Below are 23,978 nucleotides of genomic sequence, written 5' to 3' on the forward strand. Positions count from 1 at the left end.
TCCCCACCCTGGATTGTCAGGCTTTAGGTCGGCTAATAAACTAATAAACAAATTTCTAGAAATGAGAGCTGCACCATTCAAAGTGGGATGGATGCCGTCTCTCGCTACCAGACCAGGTTTTCCCCAGAAAGTGGCCCAATTGTCTATGAAGCCCACATCGTTTGCTGGACACCACCTAGACAGCCAGCGACGGAACGACGACATGCGGCTAAACATGTCATCGCTGGTCAGATTGGGGAGGGGTCCAGAGAAAACTACGGAGTCCGACATTAATTTAGCAAAATTGATTAGGTGTGAAAAATTATTTGAAGCTTTTTCTGCATATTTCTTGTGTGAAGAAATGTAGCAATAATTATAAACATGGTTGAAGGATTTATCTTCACCTGAATTTACTGGATTCCAGATATGTCGATTTGGGGTGTCTTAAACAGCTTTCCTAAGAGAAAAAGAGATTATTAATTTATTACGTATGATGCCGCTCACACACATAAACCCAAACTATCCAGATCTGTCCCAGCCACAGTTTGTTGCAATGGATTTAATTATCTTTTTGCTGTGCAGGTGAACCGCTCATCCTTGCTGGTTCCAGAGCAGGTGACCAAACCCCAAGAAGCGAATGGGACCAATGGGAAAACGTCGTTGCCTGTGATGGACACAGTAAAACAAAGTGTACACTCCACAGATTCAGATGAAGAAGAGGGAGGAGATGCAGATGACCCAGGGACTAGTAAGAGCCTTATAAAGTGTTTACCTCCACAACAAGCTTGTTTTATAAAAGTTTTGCAGCTCTGCAAGTTTAAACTGCTGTAAACTGATAATCACTCAGTGTTGAGAAGTTAAAGATCTGTGCAACACGATGGCATTGATGTAAACACGTCTACATATGTTCCATTGCAGATTTTTTAGTGCTGCCATTTATAGTTGATATTTGTCATTTAAAGCTAGCGAAAGTCATGAAGAAGACAAAATATTTGGGAAGATAGTCAGGTCTGGAACCTGCGTCGCCTTATATGATCAGTCAGACCCAATGTGGTTGGAGATACCAGAAAGAAATTAGGTAATTTCTGTCACTGAAAAAGGTTTCTCTCCAAATGGCACCAAATCCCCATCCCAATTTATCAGAGTCCAGTGTAATATATTTAAAATATTTAAAGCAGTGATTTAGTTGCTGGAAGGCTGAAGCTTCAGGTAGATTTTCATAGCATACTCAAATTAACTAAAGCCAACAATTGCCTGGAAGGTTGAATCAAAACCTTGAAATGTATATTATTTCATAGTTTAGAAAGAGGCTATCGATAATGTGTTGAATTTTAAAGCTGAAATTATCATTTGTCAATTGGCAGAAAATTCATCTGCCACTGTTTCGATAACTGATTAAGTGGTTTTTAAACAGAAATGTGAAATACTCTGGTTATGGCTTTTCACATGTATAGATTTGTTACTTTTTGTCTTAAGTGACAGTAAACTGGTATTTTTAGGGCGTTGGACTGTGTGTTGAACGAAAACAACTGAAGTCCTTAGATAATTGTAAGTAGTTGAATTATTTGATTAATCAATAATGAAGCTGAATTGATAATGAAAAGTGTTATTTGCAATCCAGTTCATGTGAATAAGGATATTTATGCATGCTGCATCTAGTTCTACAAAGTCAAAAATACTAGACTTCAAATAAACTGGTTCTTGTGATTGATCCTCCTACTAAATGAACCTGATACTCAAGAACAATAAACTCACATTTTTGTGTTGCAGCCCACTGTGCATATTTTAGATTATGATTAGCACCTTTTGCAGCTTTAACAAGTCTCAGGAACAACATGTTTGTCTCACATGTATAGGGTCGAGTCACAGGGACCGAACGGTGCTGCACTGCCAGTTCTGTGGGAAGAGAGGCCACGCACACAACTTCATGCGGTCCAAACGATTCTGCTCCACTTCCTGTGCACGCGGGTGAGACCTGATTTTATTGGCTCAAATGCAAGAGACAAAGGGAGGCAGAGGGCAGCTGCTACATCATGTGACCCTAAGACAGTCTTTCTCAAAGAAGCAGCGTTTTCTGTGTTTGTGGGTGTTGCTGTCAAAGCAGCAGTGCAGGCAGGATGTGGTGTAGAGGCCGACAGGTGTTAAATACAGATATGAGTGTGAATCAAAGCAGAACAAGGAAATATCACAACATCTCTTGTTGTCTCTCCCTCTCTCTGTGTCTTTCTCTATCAGGTTTAACGTCCGTCTGACAAAGCGTCTGCGAGCTCTTAGCGCAGGCAGTCGGGCAGAGAGACCGAGGCCAGCTCTGAACAGGGCAGAGTCAGTCCCTGGAAAACCTCTGTTACTGCGATTGGTACGGGCTCTGAACTAACCACCAGCTTAAAAGGCTGTGCACCAATGCTGTTTAAAGCTCAACAGGCTAAGAGATGGAGATTATTCACAATTTCAAAGTATTTTTCTTCATTTTCAAAATTTCACTCAACATATAAACACAATTCAGGAATTAATAATCATTTTCATTAATGCATATTTTTGAAATGTACAAAACACAGAAAATACCCATTATAGATGCTTATGATCCAAGACTGACTGCAAACTAACATCTCTGCATTAATTTGAAAAGTACCTGAGAACAATTAAATTCATCTCTTCATATTTCATTCTCTTCCTCTCAGGTGTTATTTATTTGTGCCCCGTCATAAGTTACTAAACACAGCGATGGCTTTAGATGATTTGTTTGAAGGACAACCTAAAACTCAAACATATTCTCCTTAAAGTGATAGAAAACTGAAAAATCAGAAATTTGACATATTTTAATTAACATAAATTTAAAAAAAATTGTTCTGTTCATTGTTCAAATGCTTCATTAATCATTTCATTGCTGAACCGCATACAAATCCTCAAAACTGAGCCCAGGTGATACATGACCAGATTTTATCATATTGTTATATTACATATTTACGAGCACCAGCAGAGATGTATGCTGTAGTTTGCCAAACAAGTCGTTGCTTGATCACAATTCTTAAATAACTAAATGTGGGTTGTCTATATAAATTGTTCATTTTAGAAATATACATTTAATATATTGTTAAGTGTTTTTACACTCAAATATCAGTTTTTATATTAAGCAGCAGGTTGTTGATGCAGAATTTAGAGACATGCTAAAAATCTTGATTCAGCTGTCTGCAGTCAGTTTTAGATACTATACAAATATAAATGCAGCTGCTTATGTTTTAGGCTACTTAATAAAGAGAGAAGTAAATAATGAATTTTACTCTTGGCGGTGAAAGGAGGCTTTGAATGAGTACTTAAATTTTCATGTTGGAAAACAAAAATGAGAAGCAGTTTTTTTTTATATAGTTAATTGAATGCAATGTTTTCTATCCATTATCTATACCCACTTATTCCTAACCAGGGTCCCAGGGATCTGCTGGAGCCTATCCCAGCTCTCTTTGGGTGAAAGGCAGCGGTCCACCCTGGACAGATCACCAGTCCATCACAGGGCCACATAGAGACAAACAACCTCACACACTCACACTCACTCCTATGGGCAATTTAGAGTCACCAATCAACCTGACATACATGTTTTTGGACTGTGGGGGGAAACCAGAGTACCTGGAGAAACCCCACACAAGCACAGGGAGAACATGCAGACTCCACACAGAAAAGGCCCTGCAGGTTTTTTGTTGTGAGGCAACAGTGCTAACCACTCAGTCACCGTGCTGCCCTATAATGTTTTCAAAAATCCAAATCATTTTAAAAAGTTAAAAATTAAATTAGCTTCTAAAAATTTAAACTTGTAGAGAACGTGTAAATAAAATGTGGTTTTATTGACTTCAGTGCACTCTTCATCTGCGTGCATTCAGCCTCTAGTGGCCATTTAAAAACCTGCATCTGCAGTGCTGTAGTTTTTTCCTTGACTGTCCACATGGTTTTATCCGGTGGTGGAAGGCAATTACATTTACTTAAACAGAGATAAGCTACTGATACTTACCAAGATATATAAAACCAGCAAGATCAGTCCAAAATAAATGGGTATAAATCAGAAAGACTTTAAAAATATATTATTATCATACAACAAGAAATAGATAAAAAAACTGTTAAGGTTAAATTTCCAGCACTGAAAAAAGATTGAAAAACCTTCTTTATATATGTCCATTGTTAACATATAAATTAATGAAATGAAAGAATAAAAAAGAATAAAGATTTATAAAAATTTAGATCAGCACGACTTGATTGAATTCACACCACTTTTATTGAGACTTTTAAGAGCCAAACATTTTAGCGGGCTGGCTTGTCAAGTATAGAAATAATGAGGGATGAACTCACATGTCTTCTTCTCTCCTTTATACTGAGCGTTTCTTTCTCTCTTTTTTCAACAGCCTCGTGATCTCTGGAGCGCTGGTCGACGTGAGAAAGAGGGAAAGGAGAAGGCAGTGGTGGCAGAGGACGAGGATGACATGATGGCAGGAGGGGAGGAGGAAGATGACGACAGAGCGGAGGAGGACCCCGCCGTTGCCATGCAAGTGAGGATGGACCATCGGGCGGCCCGGAGAACGAGGAGGGCGTCTGCACCCGCCATCACCACCTCTACTCCCACAACTACGTTCAAACCCTCCCCTTCCCAATGGAGTGTGGAGGAAGTAACCGCCTTCATACACACACTGCCAGGTAAACTAATCTACTCAACTCAGAGACAAACGAGTTGATATGAAAAATGCATGTGAAGCTCGTCCTGGAACATTCAGCTTCTGTCCAAATGCTCAGAGTGATTTATACACTTAAATATCTTAATTATCAGCAGATGACAGAAGGTTCATGCTCAGCTTCTCATCTAATTAAGTGTTTCGCAAAACGTTCAAATTAAATGCTGGGTGAGGTAACAAGCATACTTTGAACCACAGTGTGAGTGAGATCTGTGTGAAATGTGGCAGAAAATCAAAACACTGAACTGTGGAACTGTGGGTGTCATTCCCAGACTAATCAGAAGAAGCTGCAAATTAACTCCAACTCACTTCATAAGCAAAAATGGTTCTGTTGTGAACACTGTAGAGGTTTTCAGTTGCCTTCTTTCAATTCACAGTTGTGGGAGTCACTAACCCTGTTACAGCCTGTTAATGTTTAAATTTTACTCACTACTTTGTGTAGCGGCCCTGCAATGGTCTGGTGACCTGTCCAGGGTGGACCCCTGCCTTTCACCCAAAGAGAGCTGGGATAGGCTCCAGCTGATCCCTGTGACCCTGGTTAGGAATAAGTGGGTATAGGTGATGGATGTATGGATTTTGTGGAGCTTATGTCTTTGCAAAATTTCATTTACTGAATAAGGTCTAAGTTACTAAGGTCTAAGACTGCTGGTCATGTAACTCACCCAGACCCTTTATGTGTTCAGACAAGGAAAAAAATATATGAATGCCCTATGACTGTAAAAAACAGTGAAAATGTCTTATTCCCAAAAATCCTAAAGACGGAGGATTCATTGCAGCCAGTGCAGCTGATCACAAATGGCTGTTTTAGTCATCATGGCGTCCAGGATGGAGTTCTACTGGACGTTCTGCTTTCTTCCATTGTTTTTGTAAGAGTTTACAAAGAACTCTTAAGTAAAACTGAGGAAAGTTTTGTGTAACTTACTTTACTGTTTACTGAGAGAAACATCTGAAATGCATCTTAAATTGTCACGCGTCGGTGTGTAGTGCAGACCAGAGAACAAGAGGAGGACCCAAGTGCAGACAACAGGGCAAGCTTTTATTCCAAGGCTCAGGCAGTAAAACCAAAATTCTCCGCCGCACAGCGGGCAAGCAGGCAAGGGCAGATACGAGGCACTCATACACAGGTATGGTAAACTTAACTTGATGCAGTGCAGAGGTTTTAATTATTTTCCCTGAATGTCCCAGGGATCAGGAAAAGGAACACAAATTTACCTGTAGTAATAATATAGAATCGCCGACAGGACGGCGTGGCGTTACAGAGACGAATAACAAAACCAACACTCTCTAGCACTGGATAAACAGATTAACAAGGAAACAGGGAAGACAGGTTAGTGCTTCTGCAGCAAACAAAAGAACATCAGGAGAACTTATAGGAGCTGGGACAGCAGATAATTGGGAACAGGTGAAAACAATCAGTGGGAAACGTAAAGCTGCTGGGGACCGAGACGGGGAGGAAAACAGAAAGTCCTTTCAGTATAAGGTCCCCGGGAGGAAGTCCCAAAAGGGGACTCATAACAAAAATACAGGAATCGGTTTGGAAATCAGCAAAGTCACCCTTTAAAAAGGACTGAATCATGCTTTATAAGGAACTAAAATAAAATATATCTCAAATATATCAGATCACATGTACCAGTTGTGTTTTCAATGGCTTGGACTACCCAGTGTATGTGCATGCAGATTCAATTCAATTCAATTCAACTCAATTTTATTTGTATAGCGCCAAATCACAATACAAATCATCTCAAGGCACTTTACAAAAACTAAAAATAAAAACCCAACAAATCCCTTATGAGCAAGCACTTGGCGACAGTGGAGAGGAAAAAACTCCCTTTAACGGAAGAAAAAACCTCCAGCAGAACCGGGCTCAGTTTGGGCGGCCATCTGCCTCGACCGGTTGGGGTGAGTGGATAGAGCAGAGAGAAAAGAACAGCAACAATAAACAACAAATAGACACTGCAAGTTGGTGGGGCCAGTAACTGCACATCAGCGATAAACAGCTCCAGGACCAGGGACACCTGCAGAAGGTACAGAGAGATAACAGAGAGAGAGGGAGAGAGAGGGAGAGAGAGAGAGAGAGAGAGAGAACAAACTAGGGGAGAGAGCGAGGTTAGTGACATTCATATTAATGAAATTATAAACACACGTTTATTTTATCCTACATATCTGTGCTCACAAATTTACATACTCCTGCATGGCACTGTTTTTAGAAATATTGGCCGTTTTTCCAAAGTATATCTGAATAGGCAAAACCTGTGACTGCCTTTTTAAACTCATAATAACTGCAGTTACTACTATCTTTCCTTATAAAAAAATTTCACTTATAGTTTTTAAAAATGGCCAGAGCAAAACTGTAACTCATCTCTTATTATTTTGATCTAACCTTTGCTCCAGCCCCATGAAAATGATGGGAATAAACAATGTAGACAATGGATGGATGTTTTTTCTGTCTAATTGATTATTCTTCATTCTTTCTTTTAAAACATACTTTGTTTTTATGCTGTTTCTCTTATACTTTGATGAATGCAGCTTTGGGGCACCAAAGTACACTTGTGTACCCAGATTCAGCCCCATGTGATTCTGAACAGCAACATACAATAAATAAATCATTTGTTTTAATCCCTCTCAACGTTTCTGTGGTGCTGTTGTTGATTTCAGGCTGCAGTGATGTGGCGGAGGCTTTTCGGCTCCAGGAGATCGACGGTCAGGCTCTGATGCTACTGACGGAGGACCACCTGATGACCAGCATGAACATCAAACTAGGGCCGGCTCTCAAGATCTGTGCTCACATCAATGCACTGAAAAACCAGTGAGAGAAAAAAAACACAGAGACACCAGGAGAACTAAAGTCTGAGTTTGTTGCAGAATAAAAATAGGCAATGAAGACATGGGATAACAAAAATCGGACAATTTAAAAGATGAAAATAGGGAGTGTAAAAACAAAAGCTGACACCATGGATGACAGAACAAAGTCACAAAAAGAGAAATGTGGTAATTTATGAGATTAAAAATCAAGGAGAGGCCTTAGCAAACAGGAACAGAGATGTGCAGAAGCTTGAAGACACCAGAGTCCAGAGAAATTTCATTTGTTTTGGGCCCATTAACTGTAGCAGGAGAGCAGTGGGATTTTTGTAACTTTGTGTATATTTTACATGCCACTGGAGAGTGTAAATTTGAAGCTATTTCATGAAGGATTTTGAACATTTAATATATAAAATTTGTCTATTTAGTTTTTTTAGATGTGACGTCAATAAGAAATCTATCCAGTAGCTAACATAACCAGTGTGTGTAAAAGAAAAAAATATTAATGATAATAATATGTAGACTTTGTAAGTGATTAAGGAAAGTTTAATGTTTTATATCACTATATTCTGGACAAAAACATGTCTGTGGATTTAAAAAAGTCACTATCAGGGTAGAGACTGGTGTCTTCAATTGTCACATTTTTATGGTATCCTGCTTGAAATTATTTAATAAACAATGAATCACACTGATTGGTTTATTGCATTGTTTCTTATAGAAGAGGAGATTTAAAGATGCTTTTACTAGATGAGGATGGCGCTAACACCAGCAGAGGGCCACAATGCGGAAGAGAAACATGTTTAATAAATCAAATGATTTGAATTCATGGCTTCAAGTTCCTCCTGAAGACTTTTGACAGAACCCAGATTTGGACATGTCCCTGGCAAGCTATGCCTCTGATGGATTTAGATTTTTGTTTTTCTGTCTAGGCTGCCTGTCTCTCCATGTCTGGTTTAGGTTAGGATCTCAGATGCGCTCTGATTGGCTTAAAACTTGGGCTGAAGTGTATGTTTTCCACCACACCCTAAGATAAAGCTTATTCTAGGTATTTTTCTGCAGATCAGCCTGGACCGCAGAGAGCAGCAGTAGCCTGTTTTTGGGATAAAATATATTTTTATTAGATCTAAAAAACAGCGATAAACTCTACAATTGTTATTACTGAACTGATTTTGGAGATATAGTTTACCTCTTCATTTTAATGACAGCGGAGAAAAGGTCAGGGATATTCGCTTGCGTGTATTATTTAATAGTAAATATACGTTTTAATTGTTGCAGACAGTGAAAAAATATTGCAACAACACCTTTACAGCCCGAGTGATTTTTCTTTTTGGAGCGCGTAAAAACGCACGGCGGGTCTCCATGGCGCATATGTGCAGGCAGCTCACGGGCAGCGCGGCGAGTTGCGCCGGCTGGGTTGGGGTCATCGTTGCCACGGCCACCAACGACTGGGTCCGGACCTGCGACTACAAGATGGCCACCTGCGTCCGCATGGAAGAGCTTGGCTCCAGGGGGCTTTGGGCAGAGTGCGTCATCTCCCCAGCGCTTTACCACTGCGTGGCCCTCGACCAGATCCTGACCCTGCCAGGTGAGAGATGGATGGATGACTGCATAACAGATAAACGCGTAACAGAGCAGGGCACATAAATTACAGTTTGAATCTTTAAAAAATACATGAATGTATTTATTTATTAATTTGTTTATATATAAGTCCAATAACTGAATAACAATTGTAAATCTGTAATTATTGTATATTGTATTACTGTATACAAGACTCATCCAGAATCTTTTCTACTCTCTGCACTTTAGCTCAGTGGCGGACTTAGCAATTTGGGGGCCCAAGGCGGACATGCGAATGGGGCCATCCACATCCAGGGCTCTTTTAGTCATGCCTTTAACTTCCCTTGTATTACTCCTGCTATTCTTTGACTGATTACGTTCTCTTTCTTGACTCTTTTTTTCTCATGTCTTACACTGTTTCTTCTATGTCATCCCTATATTTTCTTCTTGTTATTATTCTCATGTCTTTCCTCATTTTGTCTTTTGTCTCTGAAATATTACTTTTGCTAAAGATGCTAATAACATTTTGCTCTCATCTCGTTTTCTCTGCCCGATTTGCCCCATCCTGTGATCGTGGGGGTGTGGCCCGAAGTGTGTGGTATCAACACGATTATTTTACTGCTTCTGATCGGATCGGAGCCTCGATCGTAAATATCAAACATGTTTCACGATTCCTGGTTGGGGAGGCTCCAAGTGAATGCCCCCAATAGCCAATGAGAGAGAGAGCAGTCCGAAAAACGTCACCAAGCGGATGTCGTGTACCTGAAGGTCTCACAAACATCATAGCAAATCAAAACAAAACCAGCATTGCAGCCAGGTTTGTTGAATTATGCCAACAACACGAGTGTCTTTTTAACGTATTGTGCGTGAGATAACGTTACTACAGCAGATCCAACAATGAACAGGCGTGCCTCACGACGTCACGTTTAGTCCCGCGAGTGTTTGTGAAAGCTCGTGTCAATCTACACTACAAAGTGTGTGGCTTTCTGGTCTTGTTGAAACCTCTAGTGTGTGCGGCCCAAAGATTGTAATATTAAAAATCAGCAGACACTGTCCACGTTCTTAAAATGTTTAAGAATTTAAAATCGTCTAGTGTGTGCCCAGTGCCCAGCCTAACCGTGTCTGGCTCAAAACAAACTGCAGCGAATCACTGTCGTGTTCTGCAAGTCGTGTCACGAACTGACATTCAGACGCAGTTTTAGATTGTTGACACAAGAAAATGCAAGGTTAGTTTAAGTGGTGAAAAGTACCTTAACCATCAATTATGGGGCCCTGATAGTTAGGGGCCCTAGGCGACCGCCTACATTCGCCTAATGGAAAGTCCCCCTCTGCACTTGAGCTATTCCTAATTCTATTTTTATTTTCTATTTGTTTTCCTATTATTTGTGTGAACTGTTGTGACAAGCACATAAACCCAGGACTGGGTTATTATTTTTTATAAAGTGGGTTATAAAAGGGAAGACTTATGATGTAAAGTCTTCATGAGGAATGAAAACAAACAGGTCTGTCTTGAGTATTTAAAACCAAACGTGCTTCAGCTGCAGGACTATAAAATTTCACTCTCTCAGCCTACGTCCAGACATCTCGTGCTCTGATGATCTGCGCATGTCTGATGGGTCTTCCTGCCATTCTGCTGGTCCTCATGTCAACGCCCTGTGTCCGGCTGCAGAATGACACCTCAGCCATCAAGACGCGCCGTGCCCGGGTGGGAGGGGTTCTCTTCATCCTCATGGGTGAGCAGACACCCAAATGCACACACACACACACACACCAGTTGCAAATTCTGCAAATGTTGAATTTGATTTAAAAATTTAAATCTGGCCCTGTGATGGACTGGTGACCTAGTCTCTACCAATAAAGCACTGTTTGACCAAAGACCAAAATGCAGTGCATGCTGTAAATCGTTTCAAGCTGGTTCAGCTTACAAATGCAGGTCTCCTGCTGCCTTTAAATTAACTTCACTTAGGTTCATCAGTTAGTTCAGTGTCACATTATGTGAGTTTTGAGAGCATAAAATTAAGAAAACAAGCGCAATAAACTAATTGAACATTTTAATCACGTGGACAGTTATTTGTTCACAGCTTCAGGTTTTCATTTGACATGAAGAACCTAAAGCTGCAGCTGTGGAAGCCATTGATGCCTCTGTGTCAGCAATAGTTTTGGGGTCTGTTGTACAGTCTAAGCTGCATGTAAAGGATTTCGGCTCTCAAACAATGCATGATGGGAAGTCTGCTAATCTTCTTTCTCTAAAAACTACAATTAATATGTTGAGTGAACTGTTTGTGTGGATGTTTAAAAATAGCCTTAAAATGAATGAATTAATTGGCTGATTCCACCTCAAATCCTGTTCATCTTATTGTCTCAGGGTGGGCTGCCAATGCCACCTCAGCAATTGTTTCCAGGGGGTCAACGATGGCCCCTTTGGCTCCAAGGCCACTGACAACACCTTAGCCCTTCCCTCTAAGTTTTTAGATGGCACTGCTTCAGCTCTTGTTCCGGTCTTCAAGGGGGTTGTCGACACCACCTCAGGTCGTGTTAATGTTCTTGTCTTCAGATGGGCAGATGAGCATTTGGGTCCACAGTTCTCAAAATGTAACATACAGTGGCTCAACCGCTGGTTGACATGGTGCAGAATCGAGTTGCAAATGGCATCAGAACAGCGAGATGCCTGTATGCGTATTCATGGTATTTTGGCTTCACTTTCGCATAGTGGCATGAAGTGGTGATGCATCATCCGTCTTTATGAAGAGTCTGTGCTTCTGACATGAGACACACCATCCTGTTAAAATCAAATGGTGGGATGTAGGAAGAGGGTCAGGGTCTTTCAGGCCAGGCCTTACCCTGACTAGATTCATCTGTCAGATTGCCCTGCTTCCTGTGGGACAACACAGGTAGTTCCAGTCAACAGCCTGAGGCACAGGCAACCAGACAGACACATGCACACTATACAAAAACTGATACCCATGCCAAAACTGCTTCAAATAGTAAATCGATGTGGTTTGATTTTCCCTTCTTTTCTGTCTTTTCAGCTGTGTGTGGCATCATATCCACTGTCTGGTTTCCAATCGGCGCTCACCAAAACAAAAGTCTGATGTCGTTTGGCTTCTCTCTATATGCCGGCTGGGTTGGCTCTGCTCTTTGTCTTGTGGGGGGATCCATGATCTTGTGTTGCCACAGCACTGATTCCTGGATCCCGAGCAGGGACAGCAGCTTCTACTACTCTAGAAAGAGAGGCACGGCCACATCAGTTGACCGCCCCGCCAACCATGCCAAGAGTGCACAGGTGTGAAGACGAGATTCTCCATCCTTCACTTTATGGACTATACATTATTATAATCAAGTCTGTGCATTTTTATTTTTACATTTAGCAGATGCAAATATGAGTTATATTTGTAGGGGCTTAGTGGCTTACACAATGGCAGCCAGGAGTTACAGAGACTAAAATAATCTCATTAGTTCAATTAAATCTTACGTGTTGGAGCCAAAAAATGCTAGAGTTTTCTGATGATGTAATATAGCTTCAGATAATCAATTCTTTGCCTTAGATCAAAGTTATACAATCATCTTTTTTGTCTCATTTCACGCTGAATGAATGGGATCAAGGATATGTTCTTATGTTTAACATAATATGTGCATCTGTGGGAAATGTTGCGATAGTACATGAGCTGGAATTACCATCAGGTGAATCAGCCTGAGCTGAATTGAGTCAAACCCATTATGTAGTGAGAAATTAAAGAATGGGAAGCAGTGGTTAGTTTTAATGTGCACTTGGCTACCCCACGCCACATCCATTGGAAACTTTTCTCATCCTGTGTTTTCAGTGTTAACATCAATATTTCACCAGTACCTGGTGAACATGAAAAACTAAAAAAAAATCATTTTCCATGCATAATTACAAAGTTGATGTTAGTGGTATTTACATGTTGGAAACTAGTGTCTCACTTCTATCTTTAAAAGCATTAAAGTCACTTGTTTTAAAATGTTGTGCATTATCAGAGGAGGGTCATTGCAGTGGGTGTTCATGGTGTCAAACATGTGCCTTCTATTCAAATTCTACATAGTACTGTTAACTTGCTGTATTTGCAGTATCAGTACGTTCCCTTCCCCATCTTATGCTAGACAGGAAGGAAAGTCTGTTTAAGCGACCATGACCTCTGGTTTCATCAACACATGACTTAACTTAACCATGTCCTGTCTGAAGAATAAGGTTAGCTCGACAGTGTCTATGTTGGAATCAATTCACTAGTCTCTTGTCCAAACAAAGCTCTTTTAGTTGTGATGCATGATGCTTTTACTCCATTTAGCTGTTTCCTTGTTTGTCTTCTTCATGAAGATTTTCCAGTTTTTTGATTTGTTGGTATCTTCAAACATTGTAATGTTCTTTTATTGGCTCCTATATTTTAAATAGCATAAATGCATTTACAGAAAAGTTTACCTGCTCACATTTATTTGGCACAGATCTCATATAACAACAAAGAAAATTACTCATATAACATATGTATCTCTGTATGTAACTGTGTATTGTAAGATTTCTAGCTGGTGCTACAAATAATAAAGATTTAAAGTCATTTTTACTGGTCTGGATAAATCATTTCACTCGAAAAGACACATTTATTCCTGTAACATGAACAATTACCATGCCAATTATCATTTGCAAACAAAGACTACATAGAGCACATGCTTTTTAACGCTAAACACCATTCAGTTACACAAGAAAGAAAAAGAACAAATTTCAAAAATGTTCAGTGAATTGTTTGACTATAACCCACACATAAAACCAGAGGCATAGAAAAAATTATTGTATGTCATTAAAGGTCTCTGAGAGTTTAGTTTGAGTAAAGTTCAACTTGCAAAGCAAAATGCTGACACCAATCTCTGTCATCCATCCATCCCTCCATCCATCCATCCCTCCATCCATCCATCCATCCATTTTCTATACCCGCTTATTCCTTAACCAGGTTCACGGGGATCTGCTGGAGCCTTCTGTCAGACATAAACTAAAACAAATTTTCTACTCAGTGAGAGAGAAAATCTAAGGGCCTACATTTTCTGGCTACAGTGGATACAGAAACCCATATTAAGGTGCTTTATGCCACACTTACTGCCAGGATTGTGAATAAAGAAACAATAAAATTACCAGAGATGCATCTTTTCTAGTTAGTTCAGTTGTCTCCCTAAAGAGAAACCCTGTCTTGTGGAAATGCCTGTAAAAACATTTCTGCTACAGAATCTGCTAAAGTCAGATTCACAAACATAGATTTGAGTATAGGAAACATCCCTTTAGGATGAGTTATAAGATAATAAAATAATTTCAGCATGGAATAAAACACTGTATCCTTCCACATGTCATGAGACCCCAACAGCAAAAGTAGGTAAAAGGGGGTTTTTACACATCTGTGTCCACTTGACCACTGCCTCATAAAAAAGGCCAGAAGTGGACATTCAGATTGAAAACAGCCCTGCAAAGAGTTTCTGCTGGTGGATGTGTTATTTCAGGTTACAGTGAGATGATGAAATATGACTCAAAATATCCAAGGTGGCATAAAATATCAGTGAATTTATCAGAGACTATTAGACTCGACTATACAGTAATATGCTATACAGTATATTAATATATAATACATATAATATATATATATAACATATAATATACTATACTATACAGTAATAACAGTAGAAAGGTGTTCATGTATGGTGATTAAAAATTTGGAGACACATTTTTACTGATGAAAATGTTGTATTGCAAAATCACTGTGTTGTATTGCAACATCACACGCAAATAGAAGCTGAGCATAAGAACCAAGATGTACTCCAGATGTTGGTGGTGGGTTTGTGTCACCATCAAGCTGCTGGCGTAGTGATGGAGGGAGGTGGGTAGAGACACCAGCATTTATGAATTTACTGAAGCTTCTGTGGCTGCTGCAGGGATCACTGAGTAAAACATCTGTGAAGGAAGGCTCCTACCATATCCTTTCCTTCTTCCGTTCAGATCCAAGAAAAACATCCACAGGGAGCAGACCAAAAGATGGACTCACTGGTAAATATTAACATAAAATCCAAAACTGACTCAACAGATTTATGATTTAATATATCTTACACACAGCATATGACAGAGTTTAATTTTTTATATTTTCATCTCAGTTTTAAGTGTTGCATTGTGACACTGAATCAAAGCAAAACCTTAGGAAAGCCCTTCAGTCCTCCTCAATACCAGCATCAAACCCATGATTGGTCCTTCCCCTAGACCTGCTGCTCATATACTGGCCTCCTGGTCCAGACTGGTATCCATACTGGTCTCCATTATCCTCATAATAGTTCTCCTGCTGCTGTCCTTGCTGGTCCTCATTCTGGTTCTCCCGCTCATACTGGCTATGCTGCTGGTGGTGATATCCCCTCTCATCAGGGGCAGACCAGCCTTGGTAGGGTCTCTCATCTTGTTCCTGGGGGTACAGGTCATCATCGGGTGAGAAGGTGTCATCAAAGGTGTCGTCATAGCGCTGATAGGAGCTGGCGCGTGCCTGCTGCTCACGAGCATTCAGCTCCAGCGTGCTGTGCCACACTCCGTAACAACCATAGATTAACAGACCTGAGGACAGAATAACTCAGAATAAGACATTTTTAGAGTTGGACAGCAGGTAGAAATGTCATACCCAGAGAAACTGTCCACCTGGGGAGACTGTCTTTTGTAATAACTCATACAAGTCATTATAATCTTTGATGTCAGACTGTCACATTATAGAGACTGTAGGGTCTCAGTGTGTGAAGACAGGTTTACATAGGCTTATAACTGCATATACTGGAGTTTGTCATTCAGAGGAGATATAACTGACCTTGTCCTTATTGCAGTTTGTGTTACAGGATGGTGGAAAAAAAGCAAAAGGTAAGCAGATTCTGTAGGTTTCTCACTTGTAGAGTCCGCTTCCTGAATCCAGGATAGCTATATTCACTCAGCTCATTCAAAAATGTTTCACATGTTGAGTTTGACATCTAATGAAGATTTATGAACAGAACATTGGATTTTCAATACATCTGGTGGTGACTCTATTTACAAACCACACATATGGAGACATGCATGTAGTTAAGTTTGTATGTGTCACATTAATCTGATTGCACTTTTTTACACATCTTGGAAACACTCTGACATGAAACTAGGATAAAACAGAAACCTTTAGAGAGTTTGGTGTTTAATGTGAAAGATGTAGTTGTCCACAATTTGTGCTGAGAACAATTTGATCTCTCTTTTGCCACCATCACTGATGTTTCTGTTTGCACATAAACACATCTGCAAAGCAATGCTATCAGATCCTCATGAACACATGACGACATAAACATCTCACATCTTTAAAGTATTTCTAAGTATTTTCTTCCCGGTTCTGCTGGAGGTTTTTTCTTCCGTTAAAGGGAGTTTCTCCTCTCCACTGTCGCCAAGTGCTTGCTCATAAGGGATTTGTTGGGTTTTTAGTTTTAGTTTTTGTAAAGTGCCTTGAGATGATTTGTATTGTGATTTGGCGCTATACAAATAAAATTGAACTTAATTGAATTGAATTGAACAATCATGAGGCCACTCAGAACACCAGACCAGCCACAGAGTCCTCCCTCTACAATACACATGCCACTGCCAACATTTACAACTGAGCCTAATGCCACAACACAAATGTGTACAAAGGTCAATCATTGACCTTAAGTAGGAACAGAGCTCTTGCACACCTGTGTCACTTTGCCTCTGTGCTCATATACCCTGGAGAGCTGTCTGATGACCTGCCCCTTTCCCAGTAGCTGTTATGGATGGATGAAGGCATCATAGTGACAGTTTAGATGAGTCTTGTACTGAGAAGCTGTACTGACAGGTGCAAACAGTGTTGATTTGAACAGATGTGTTCAGCAAGAGAGCCTGTTTGCAGGTTGCAGGTAATGTTCTTGAAGAAAGAACAGGTTGGCGCCATTAGCTTATTGGTACTGCAAACAGCTGTTCCATTTTGACTGTGGGAACAGCAAACCTTGATTCAGTCACTACAAATATGGCTCTCTTGGTGTTTGGAGGTACCAGTGTATCAAAGACACCTAAGAGCGGTGTCAAAGACCTGTCTGCTTAGCCACAGGGATGCAATGAACAAGAACTACACAGTCATGTCCAGTGCCTTTGGATATGTGTTGTGATGTGGTGAAAAGGTCTTTGTAGTGAATATAGGATTGTTGTACTGACAGCTCAGTTTGACAATCCCCATGTGAATTACAATATCAGTAAACAATCATTTGCAGAAATGATCTAGAAAATCCATAATCAAGAATATGTGAACTTACCTATGAGGCACCAGATGGTAAACCTGACCCAAGTGAGTGGAGACAGTTTTAGCATGAGGTAGCTGTTTACCAATATGGCTGCTGCAGGGACAAAGGGCACACAAGGTGCCATGTATTGAAGGGTCCGTGTGCTTTCTGGCTGCTGTAAAATCATAATCAAAAGCTTTGCCATGGACCCTGCCATCATTGTAGCCATCAGACCTGAAAAGACTGCCCTGACCCCTGTTCCCTGCTCAACGCCAAATATGATGGTGGACCAGAGCAAGAAGGACATGAGGAAGAGGAGGAGTGTGCATCGGGTCACTATGCGGCCAGTGGCAGGAGTGGGCTGGGCGGATGCGTTGGGCATTCCGAGCCACAGACGGAAAGTGTAGTAATGCCCTCCTAGAAGCCTTTTCAACAAAGAGAAGTGGCCTGTGTGGAAACCAGAGTCGTCACCAGCCCCCTCTGTGACACCAGTGTGGTAGGATGATGATCCATCAACTTCTGAGTCTTCAATCACCAACTGCTCATCTTTTGTGAGGTCTGCTCTGTCATCCTGGTACTTCAGTCCATCCACCTCCTCCCCTAAGGTATACTGGTCTGTGTCAGTCTGTTCATCAGGCTGGTAGCGCAGTAAGAGCACACATACACTGACCAGAGTGTAGGCCAGCAGGGTGCCAATGGACATCATCTCGATCAAGTCTCTCAGACTCACCAAAAGAGCGAGGAGGGCTGCGAAGCTCCCTGACACTGCACACGCCACTGTGGGAGTGTGTGTCAGTGCAGACACATGGGACAGGAACCTGCAGACACATTTATCATGGAGTTAGCACTTTAGGGTTAGTAAGAACAAAGTAAAATGGCCTTTGCATGTGTTTGTTCGTTTGTACATTCCTGCTAACCTGAACAGCAGTCCATCCCGGGCCATGGCATAGATGACCCTGGGCATGGGGAACAAGGAGCCCAGCAGAGAGACTGTCAGCCCAGCTATGGAGCCTACAGCCACAATGTATTTCCCCCACAGGAAGCCATGCACTGCAAACATCTCCATGAGGGGAGCCGAGCCATCAATCAGATTGTAAGGAACCATTAGTGTCAGGATCACACTCACCTATACAAAGAAAAGTGTCTGAGTAAAGCTACGCTGTTGGTTACACAAAAACATTTTGCTCTCCAGAGACTATTAATAAAAGTTTCAATAGTGATCAGATGCCTAAATACATGAATTTATCTCTACTGTTTTTGAACATGGTGCCTTTTTTGCTCTTTTTCCAATGACTGCACCAAAGAACTCCAACTATGGTGATTTCAGGTGGATCCAAATACATGAAAAATGGTGGAATAATATGTTTTTGTTTATGTGTAATGATTTTGCTGGATTTATAGGTTCACCAGCCAATCACTAATGGTTACTGCCACCAACTTATCCCTTCTGAGCTCCACTATCCAAATTAAAATATTTGCGCTCCACAACTAATCACAAGTTGCTAAGAATTACAAAAACACATCATAGCCTACAAAAAGAGAGTGTTTACAATATCTAACATTTCCCTGTAAGAAGTATGAGGAGAAGATTACTTTTACATAATTTAAAGTCCAACATTAGTGGATGCCTTCTAGCTAAGGCTGCCCCTACAATCTTGGCGGCTTTACAGAGTCAAAGGTGGTCAGAACTGTCTGGAGAGCATGGAGAGGTTTATAGACAAACTCCCCATGCTACCAAGTGTCTCAGAGTCTCTACATTTTATTATTAAAGCAACAGTGATACAATATTGAACAGGAATCCACAGTCGTGAATGAACTGATGAAGAAACATCACCAACCAGGTGAGAAGACAGAACCAATTTATTTATGAACATTTTCAGCTCTAGTTACACAAACAGTGCTTACTAACCGACACATAGGCAGTGAGGCAGGTGACCAGTGAGGCGGTGATGGCATATGGGATGGAAGTGTTAGGGTTTTTCGCCTCTTCTCCAGTCGTTGCGATAATGTCAAAGCCAATGAAGGCGTAAAAACAGGTAGCTGCTCCCTGCATCACCTGAACAGGAACACACGATTGTTACATTTTGTTGTGGTGAGGCGATTGTGTCTGTTACACAAAGGATTGTGAAAACTGTGCATTTATACAATCGGGTCATGTTCTATTTGACAGGTGGCATTTTAGCTACAGTATCACCACCCCAACATATCTAGTTTAATTGCAGAATTATAATAAACCAGAGTGGTTCAGTATCTTACCCCTGACCAGCCATAAGGTAGAAACTTGCCATCCTCCCAGTTGCTGGCAGAAACGAAGAAGAGTCCAGCGATGATCATGAACACCCAGACCACCAGGTTGACCACGTTGAGTATATTGTTAAAACCCACTGAATTATGTACACCAAGAGCAATGATCACTGTGACCAGCAGGGCAATAAACAGGGCCAGCAGGTCAGGGTATGTGTCCTCGCCCTTACCTGATACAAAGAGTGACAGAAGCACTTAAATACAAATTTATATATATTGTAATTATATTATATATTATATTATTATTACAGTTTTATTGCATTTGTCTTGTAAATGTTTGACATTATTCCTGTAATATTACAGCATTTTTCTCAGAAATGAAATTGGACTTAATTCTGTCGCCCCATGTAAACTAACTTATGTGCCTCTGTAGAATCTTTTGTTCTTTTTTTTATTCAGCCACCACACATGCAGTAATGCAATAACAATACTGTTTAGCAATAAAATAGATACAAAAAAGTAGTGACTGCAAAGGCTTATGCAGAAGCAAAAGGTTCTAAAAGCTTATAATGCCTGCCTGCATTCCTATCAAATTAAGCTACCTATTAAATATTGGAATTACTTTGGTTTTTATTTAAATTTTTTTTTGAATAACATTATTAATTACTTTCCAAGTCTTTTGAATATTATTTTTACTACCTTCTACATTCTTCCTATTATGTTATTAAAACAACAAAAAATGAAAATGACAGAGTTATCACACTGACCAAGTCCTCTGAGCGTGCCCAGGTGTACTATCATGTAGTTACTGATGCTATGATTGGACAAAGAGTCAAACATGCTGCTTAAAGCTGACGCCCCCGCGGCTGTGCCAATCAGATACTCCAGGATCAAGTTCCAGCCAATGAAAAAGGCCACAAACTCTCCGACCGTCACATAGCTGTAGGTGTAGGCTGAGCCGGTCGTCTTGGGGACCCGGACACCAAACTCTGCATAGCACACACCTTGAAGGAAATGTAGACATTTACAATAAATATCACTGTGTGCTTTGAGTTAAGGTTAGAGAATACTGTATTAAGCAGTAAGGCAAGTATCCATCTGTAGATACTCAACAATTTTTTGAACAATCTGAGACATTTAGGTTTTTTTACAATCAAGAGTTAAAATTTTCTGTAAACTTCAAAGTATAAAATAAAATTTTGGGAGATTTCTGTGCTTTCAGATCAGTTTAGGAATGGAAATAAATAAGTAAACATAAAAATTATTTTAATCTTTAAAAAAATCTCATTAAATTCAGAGGTCTGCAACAGACTATGAGATACAAAAGAAAAGAGAGAAGGAAACAAAAAAGGTATGGTATAACAGGAATGTAGAAAATGCATTCACCAAAAACAAACCATTATGAACTCATAATTACAAGATCCTGATTTTGTAATTGCTAGAACAGATGCAAAAGTGTGAATGACTAAATCAGTGTACTTAAACAAAAGAAGCTTAACTCATTGTGTACCTGTACTAAGCAGGACCTGAACAGTTTTAGAACTTATACGGTTTTTAAGATTTCATCACTATCAAAGTAATTCACAGATAGTTGTCAGTGCAGCACACACACAACAATGAAGTATTAATAGTTAATGAAATAATTCATGTGTGAATTTGCATCCCTCATTGTAGCATACTGTTTTAATGGGAAGCTAGTTTTTTTTTGTTTTTCACTCTAATATATCATTTTACTTAGGCGTAATTAGAAATGTGAATCTTTGCAGGAGTTTTTCAAATGTTGCTCTGGCCTGGAGACTCAGTGTATTGTGGCTGATCCACAGAGATCCCAAAGTTATTCATGCTGGCCTCACAGTTAGGAACATGCACTGGTCTGCTTTAGGACCAACTCAATAAACCGCCAAATGGATTCATACTCTAAAATATACTAAACTTATTATTACTTTCCACCGCTGGGCACCTCTTTGTATCTTCACCTGACAATACGGAGGCCACCGCTGCAATGATGAAGGACAGGATGACCCCAGGTCCGGCCATGGCCTTTGCCACCAGTCCAGCCACCACGTACATCCCTGTTCCAACACAGCTGCCCACCCCCAGTGACACTAAGTCCATTGTAGTCAGGACCTTTGCCAGCCCAACTGCTGACCCCTCCACCAGCTCAGTGAGGTCATCAGAGCTCTGGCCCATGGAGCCCACAGGTTTGGTTCGCAGCAGGCGGGAGTACATATTGTACCAGGCATCACCCAAAGACACCCGGCGGAGCCACGCTGCCATCACTGCACCTATCTGTTAATTACCTACCTATGTTAAAGTGTTTCTCACTCTTCTACCTGTCAGTCTATCATTCTGTCATTCTCATCACGTGTCTGGACTTTGGCTGTCCTCTTCTGTCTGTTTGTATCAGGAAACAAAGATCCAAATGGAGGGCACAGACACTGAAAGCAGAGGTGGAAAATGTATTAGGACTGACAATAACAGAAACAACAAGCGGAACACAAGTAGCAGCACATATCAAGCATGTTTTTTTTCCCTGTATGGTAAAAAACAGCTGAAAGATTTTTTTTAAAACACTAAACATTTAATTCGATTTTTCTAATTAAGAAAATAGTGCTTGGAATTGGACTGGAGATATCCAGATGCTGCAGCTCAGTAGTGTTTTGGACAGTAAATCTCTACATTTTTTTATGCCAAAATAACCAAGAGAATTACCACTCACTGTAAACTGATCTTTTTCTACTGGTGATTTCTGAAACTCAACACAGTTTGAAGCAGCTATGATATGGAAGGAATTGGTTGTCCAGCTGAAATGATTATTTTGTTAAATGATTGGTCAATTGACAAGTTGGTAATAATACATTAATAGTTTTAGTTATTTTTCAAGCAAAAGATTTTATGCTTATGTGGATAAATATATTGTGGGAAGAAGCTGCAGGATCTGATCTACATCCAAACACTGCACATTTTGATATATTTACTGCAAGAAATGAAACTTTTGCTAACACTTTTGGTCACTGGAAAGTTAGTTCAGGGGACTCTGATCAGGTTTAGCATCACACTCCTGAAATCGGCAAATATTTAAACTATGAACCATGACTGGATTTCAGAAAACAACGTGTTATTAAAAAACTGTGCTCATACATCAGTCGGTATTATGGACGGCAGATATTTGTGGGGTATAAAAATATGTAAAAATTTATTTTTGAGTGGATTTATTCATTTATTTATTTGGTAGCAGTCGCTGTACTTTGCCTCTCTAATTTTGGAGTCCATCCATCTATATTATCACCATATATTATATTATATTATATTATTATATCCAACAATAATAGTTCAACACCTTCATGTAACAGAAATACCAGTAATCAGTTAATATGGAGGTGATAATGAGTGACATAAGCTCACACAGTAACATGGTGCAGTTTCACAGTATACCAAATTTTTATGCCATTACTTTTTGTAAGGGATATGCAATACTAACTGTGATTCTTTGATTTCTCAAATGCTGTAACCATGCTTTCCACAGCCAGTATTGTCTTTTTGTGCCATTGAGACTTAGATAGGTGTTACTATGCTTTGTATTGATTGATTTATTCATTTTGTCATGTAAAAAAGGTCATCACAGTATCCCTAACTCTAATGATGTGACCCAGCAGGTGATGATGATATACCGTCAGCTGTTCACCTCACTCACTAGAGCGAGACTCCCTCTCTGAAAAATTAATGAAAACCAAGTGTCTATTTTCACAATGGAAAGGTACAACAATGGAAGCTGAAACTAAAAAATATGCAGACTTGTACCAACTTCTCCTGCTCTGAAATTACTTCACGCTCATACAGATGAGTTTAATTAACACCAAAACTGAAGCCAACAGCAGCAGATAAGCATCAACACATTGGATTCAAGACCGGGACAAGAACACATAGTTTGTCACATATGAATGCTGAATAAAACGTCCACCATGTAGCTCAAAGATGCAAACCTGAGCAGAAAGGTAACAACTAACTCACTGTGAATCTTCCCTCCTGAGGAAATGTCTGAGCTGTTTTGTTGAGTCCCAGTCCTCTGCAGACCCGCAGGAAATGGTGACGCTGGGAGATGGCAGCGTTAATCATTCCGGCCTGACACCATGTGACCATGTAGATCAAATATTCAACACCTGAGTGTGCAGGTGTACAGTATGCTTTTACCTGCCATCACTATCCCATAGCAAAGAAGCTAGGACAGCTGCTGTGTGAGTTAACTTTGTGCCACAGCTGTTTGTATGCAGTCTGGGAAGTAGCCAGTTGTGTGTGTGTTTGATAACCTGGTATGTTTTGGAAAGTTATATTGGTTTTACAAATTTTTACCCGAACGAGAAGTTTATCCACATGTCTATACCAGCATACATCCTAGTAGCTGTTGATGTGAGTCTTAATATG

At 40.2% G+C, this 23,978-nt stretch overlaps 3 protein-coding genes across 6 annotated transcripts in view; 2 read left to right on the forward strand and 1 right to left on the reverse strand.

Annotated features, from left to right (window-relative positions):
* The window catches only part of LOC113129679 (polyhomeotic homolog 3), a 32,503-nt gene extending 24,326 nt beyond the window's left edge, over positions 1–8,177 (forward strand). For 3 of the 4 annotated variants that reach the window (XM_026305696.1, XM_026305698.1, XM_026305697.1), the window contains 5 exons: positions 562–727; positions 1,836–1,947; positions 2,215–2,335; positions 4,365–4,653; positions 7,344–8,177. In XM_026305696.1, the coding sequence (XP_026161481.1) occupies positions 562–727; positions 1,836–1,947; positions 2,215–2,335; positions 4,365–4,653; positions 7,344–7,498 (843 nt within the window). In that variant the 3' untranslated portion in view covers positions 7,499–8,177. Of the gene's footprint in view, positions 1–561; positions 728–1,478; positions 1,528–1,835; positions 1,948–2,214; positions 2,336–4,364; positions 4,654–7,343 lie in introns of those variants that run through there. The other variant, XM_026305699.1, reaches the window with a different exon arrangement.
* A 349-nt stretch (positions 8,178–8,526) lies between these two features.
* cldn11b (claudin 11b) lies at positions 8,527–13,458 on the forward strand. Its single transcript, XM_026305767.1, has 3 exons — positions 8,527–9,072; positions 10,613–10,777; positions 12,074–13,458. Exons 1-3 carry the CDS (start codon positions 8,847–8,849, stop codon positions 12,331–12,333), a joined length of 651 nt encoding a protein of 216 aa, XP_026161552.1. The 5' UTR covers positions 8,527–8,846; the 3' UTR covers positions 12,334–13,458.
* A 1,780-nt stretch (positions 13,459–15,238) lies between these two features.
* LOC113129673 (probable cationic amino acid transporter) lies at positions 15,239–21,833 on the reverse strand. Its single transcript, XM_026305680.1, has 7 exons — positions 21,533–21,833; positions 20,324–20,560; positions 19,569–19,786; positions 19,222–19,368; positions 18,230–18,438; positions 17,346–18,130; positions 15,239–15,630 (listed from the first exon to the last, which is right to left on the reverse strand). Exons 1-7 carry the CDS (start codon positions 21,831–21,833, stop codon positions 15,239–15,241), a joined length of 2,289 nt encoding a protein of 762 aa, XP_026161465.1.
* Positions 21,834–23,978: the final 2,145 nt, after the last annotated feature.

The sequence above is a fragment of the Mastacembelus armatus genome, unplaced genomic scaffold (assembly GCF_900324485.2).
Source record: "Mastacembelus armatus unplaced genomic scaffold, fMasArm1.2, whole genome shotgun sequence".
NCBI classification, from domain to species: Eukaryota; Metazoa; Chordata; class Actinopteri; order Synbranchiformes; family Mastacembelidae; genus Mastacembelus; species Mastacembelus armatus.

Coding starts and splice junctions, on each gene's coding strand:
- LOC113129673 (XM_026305680.1), bottom strand. CDS start 21,833: ATGGCAGCGTGGCTCCGCCGGGTGTCTTTGGGTGATGCCTGGTACAAT. Junction 19,369..19,568: donor TACCTTATGGCTGGTCAGGG/GTAAGATACTGA, acceptor GTTCCTGTTCAG/GTGATGCAGGGAGCAGCTAC. Junction 18,131..18,229: donor CGGGATGGACTGCTGTTCAG/GTTAGCAGGAAT, acceptor ATGTGTCTGCAG/GTTCCTGTCCCATGTGTCTG.
- cldn11b (XM_026305767.1), top strand. CDS start 8,847: ATGGCGCATATGTGCAGGCAGCTCACGGGCAGCGCGGCGAGTTGCGCC. Junction 9,073..10,612: donor CCAGATCCTGACCCTGCCAG/GTGAGAGATGGA, acceptor TCACTCTCTCAG/CCTACGTCCAGACATCTCGT. Junction 10,778..12,073: donor GGTTCTCTTCATCCTCATGG/GTGAGCAGACAC, acceptor CTGTCTTTTCAG/CTGTGTGTGGCATCATATCC.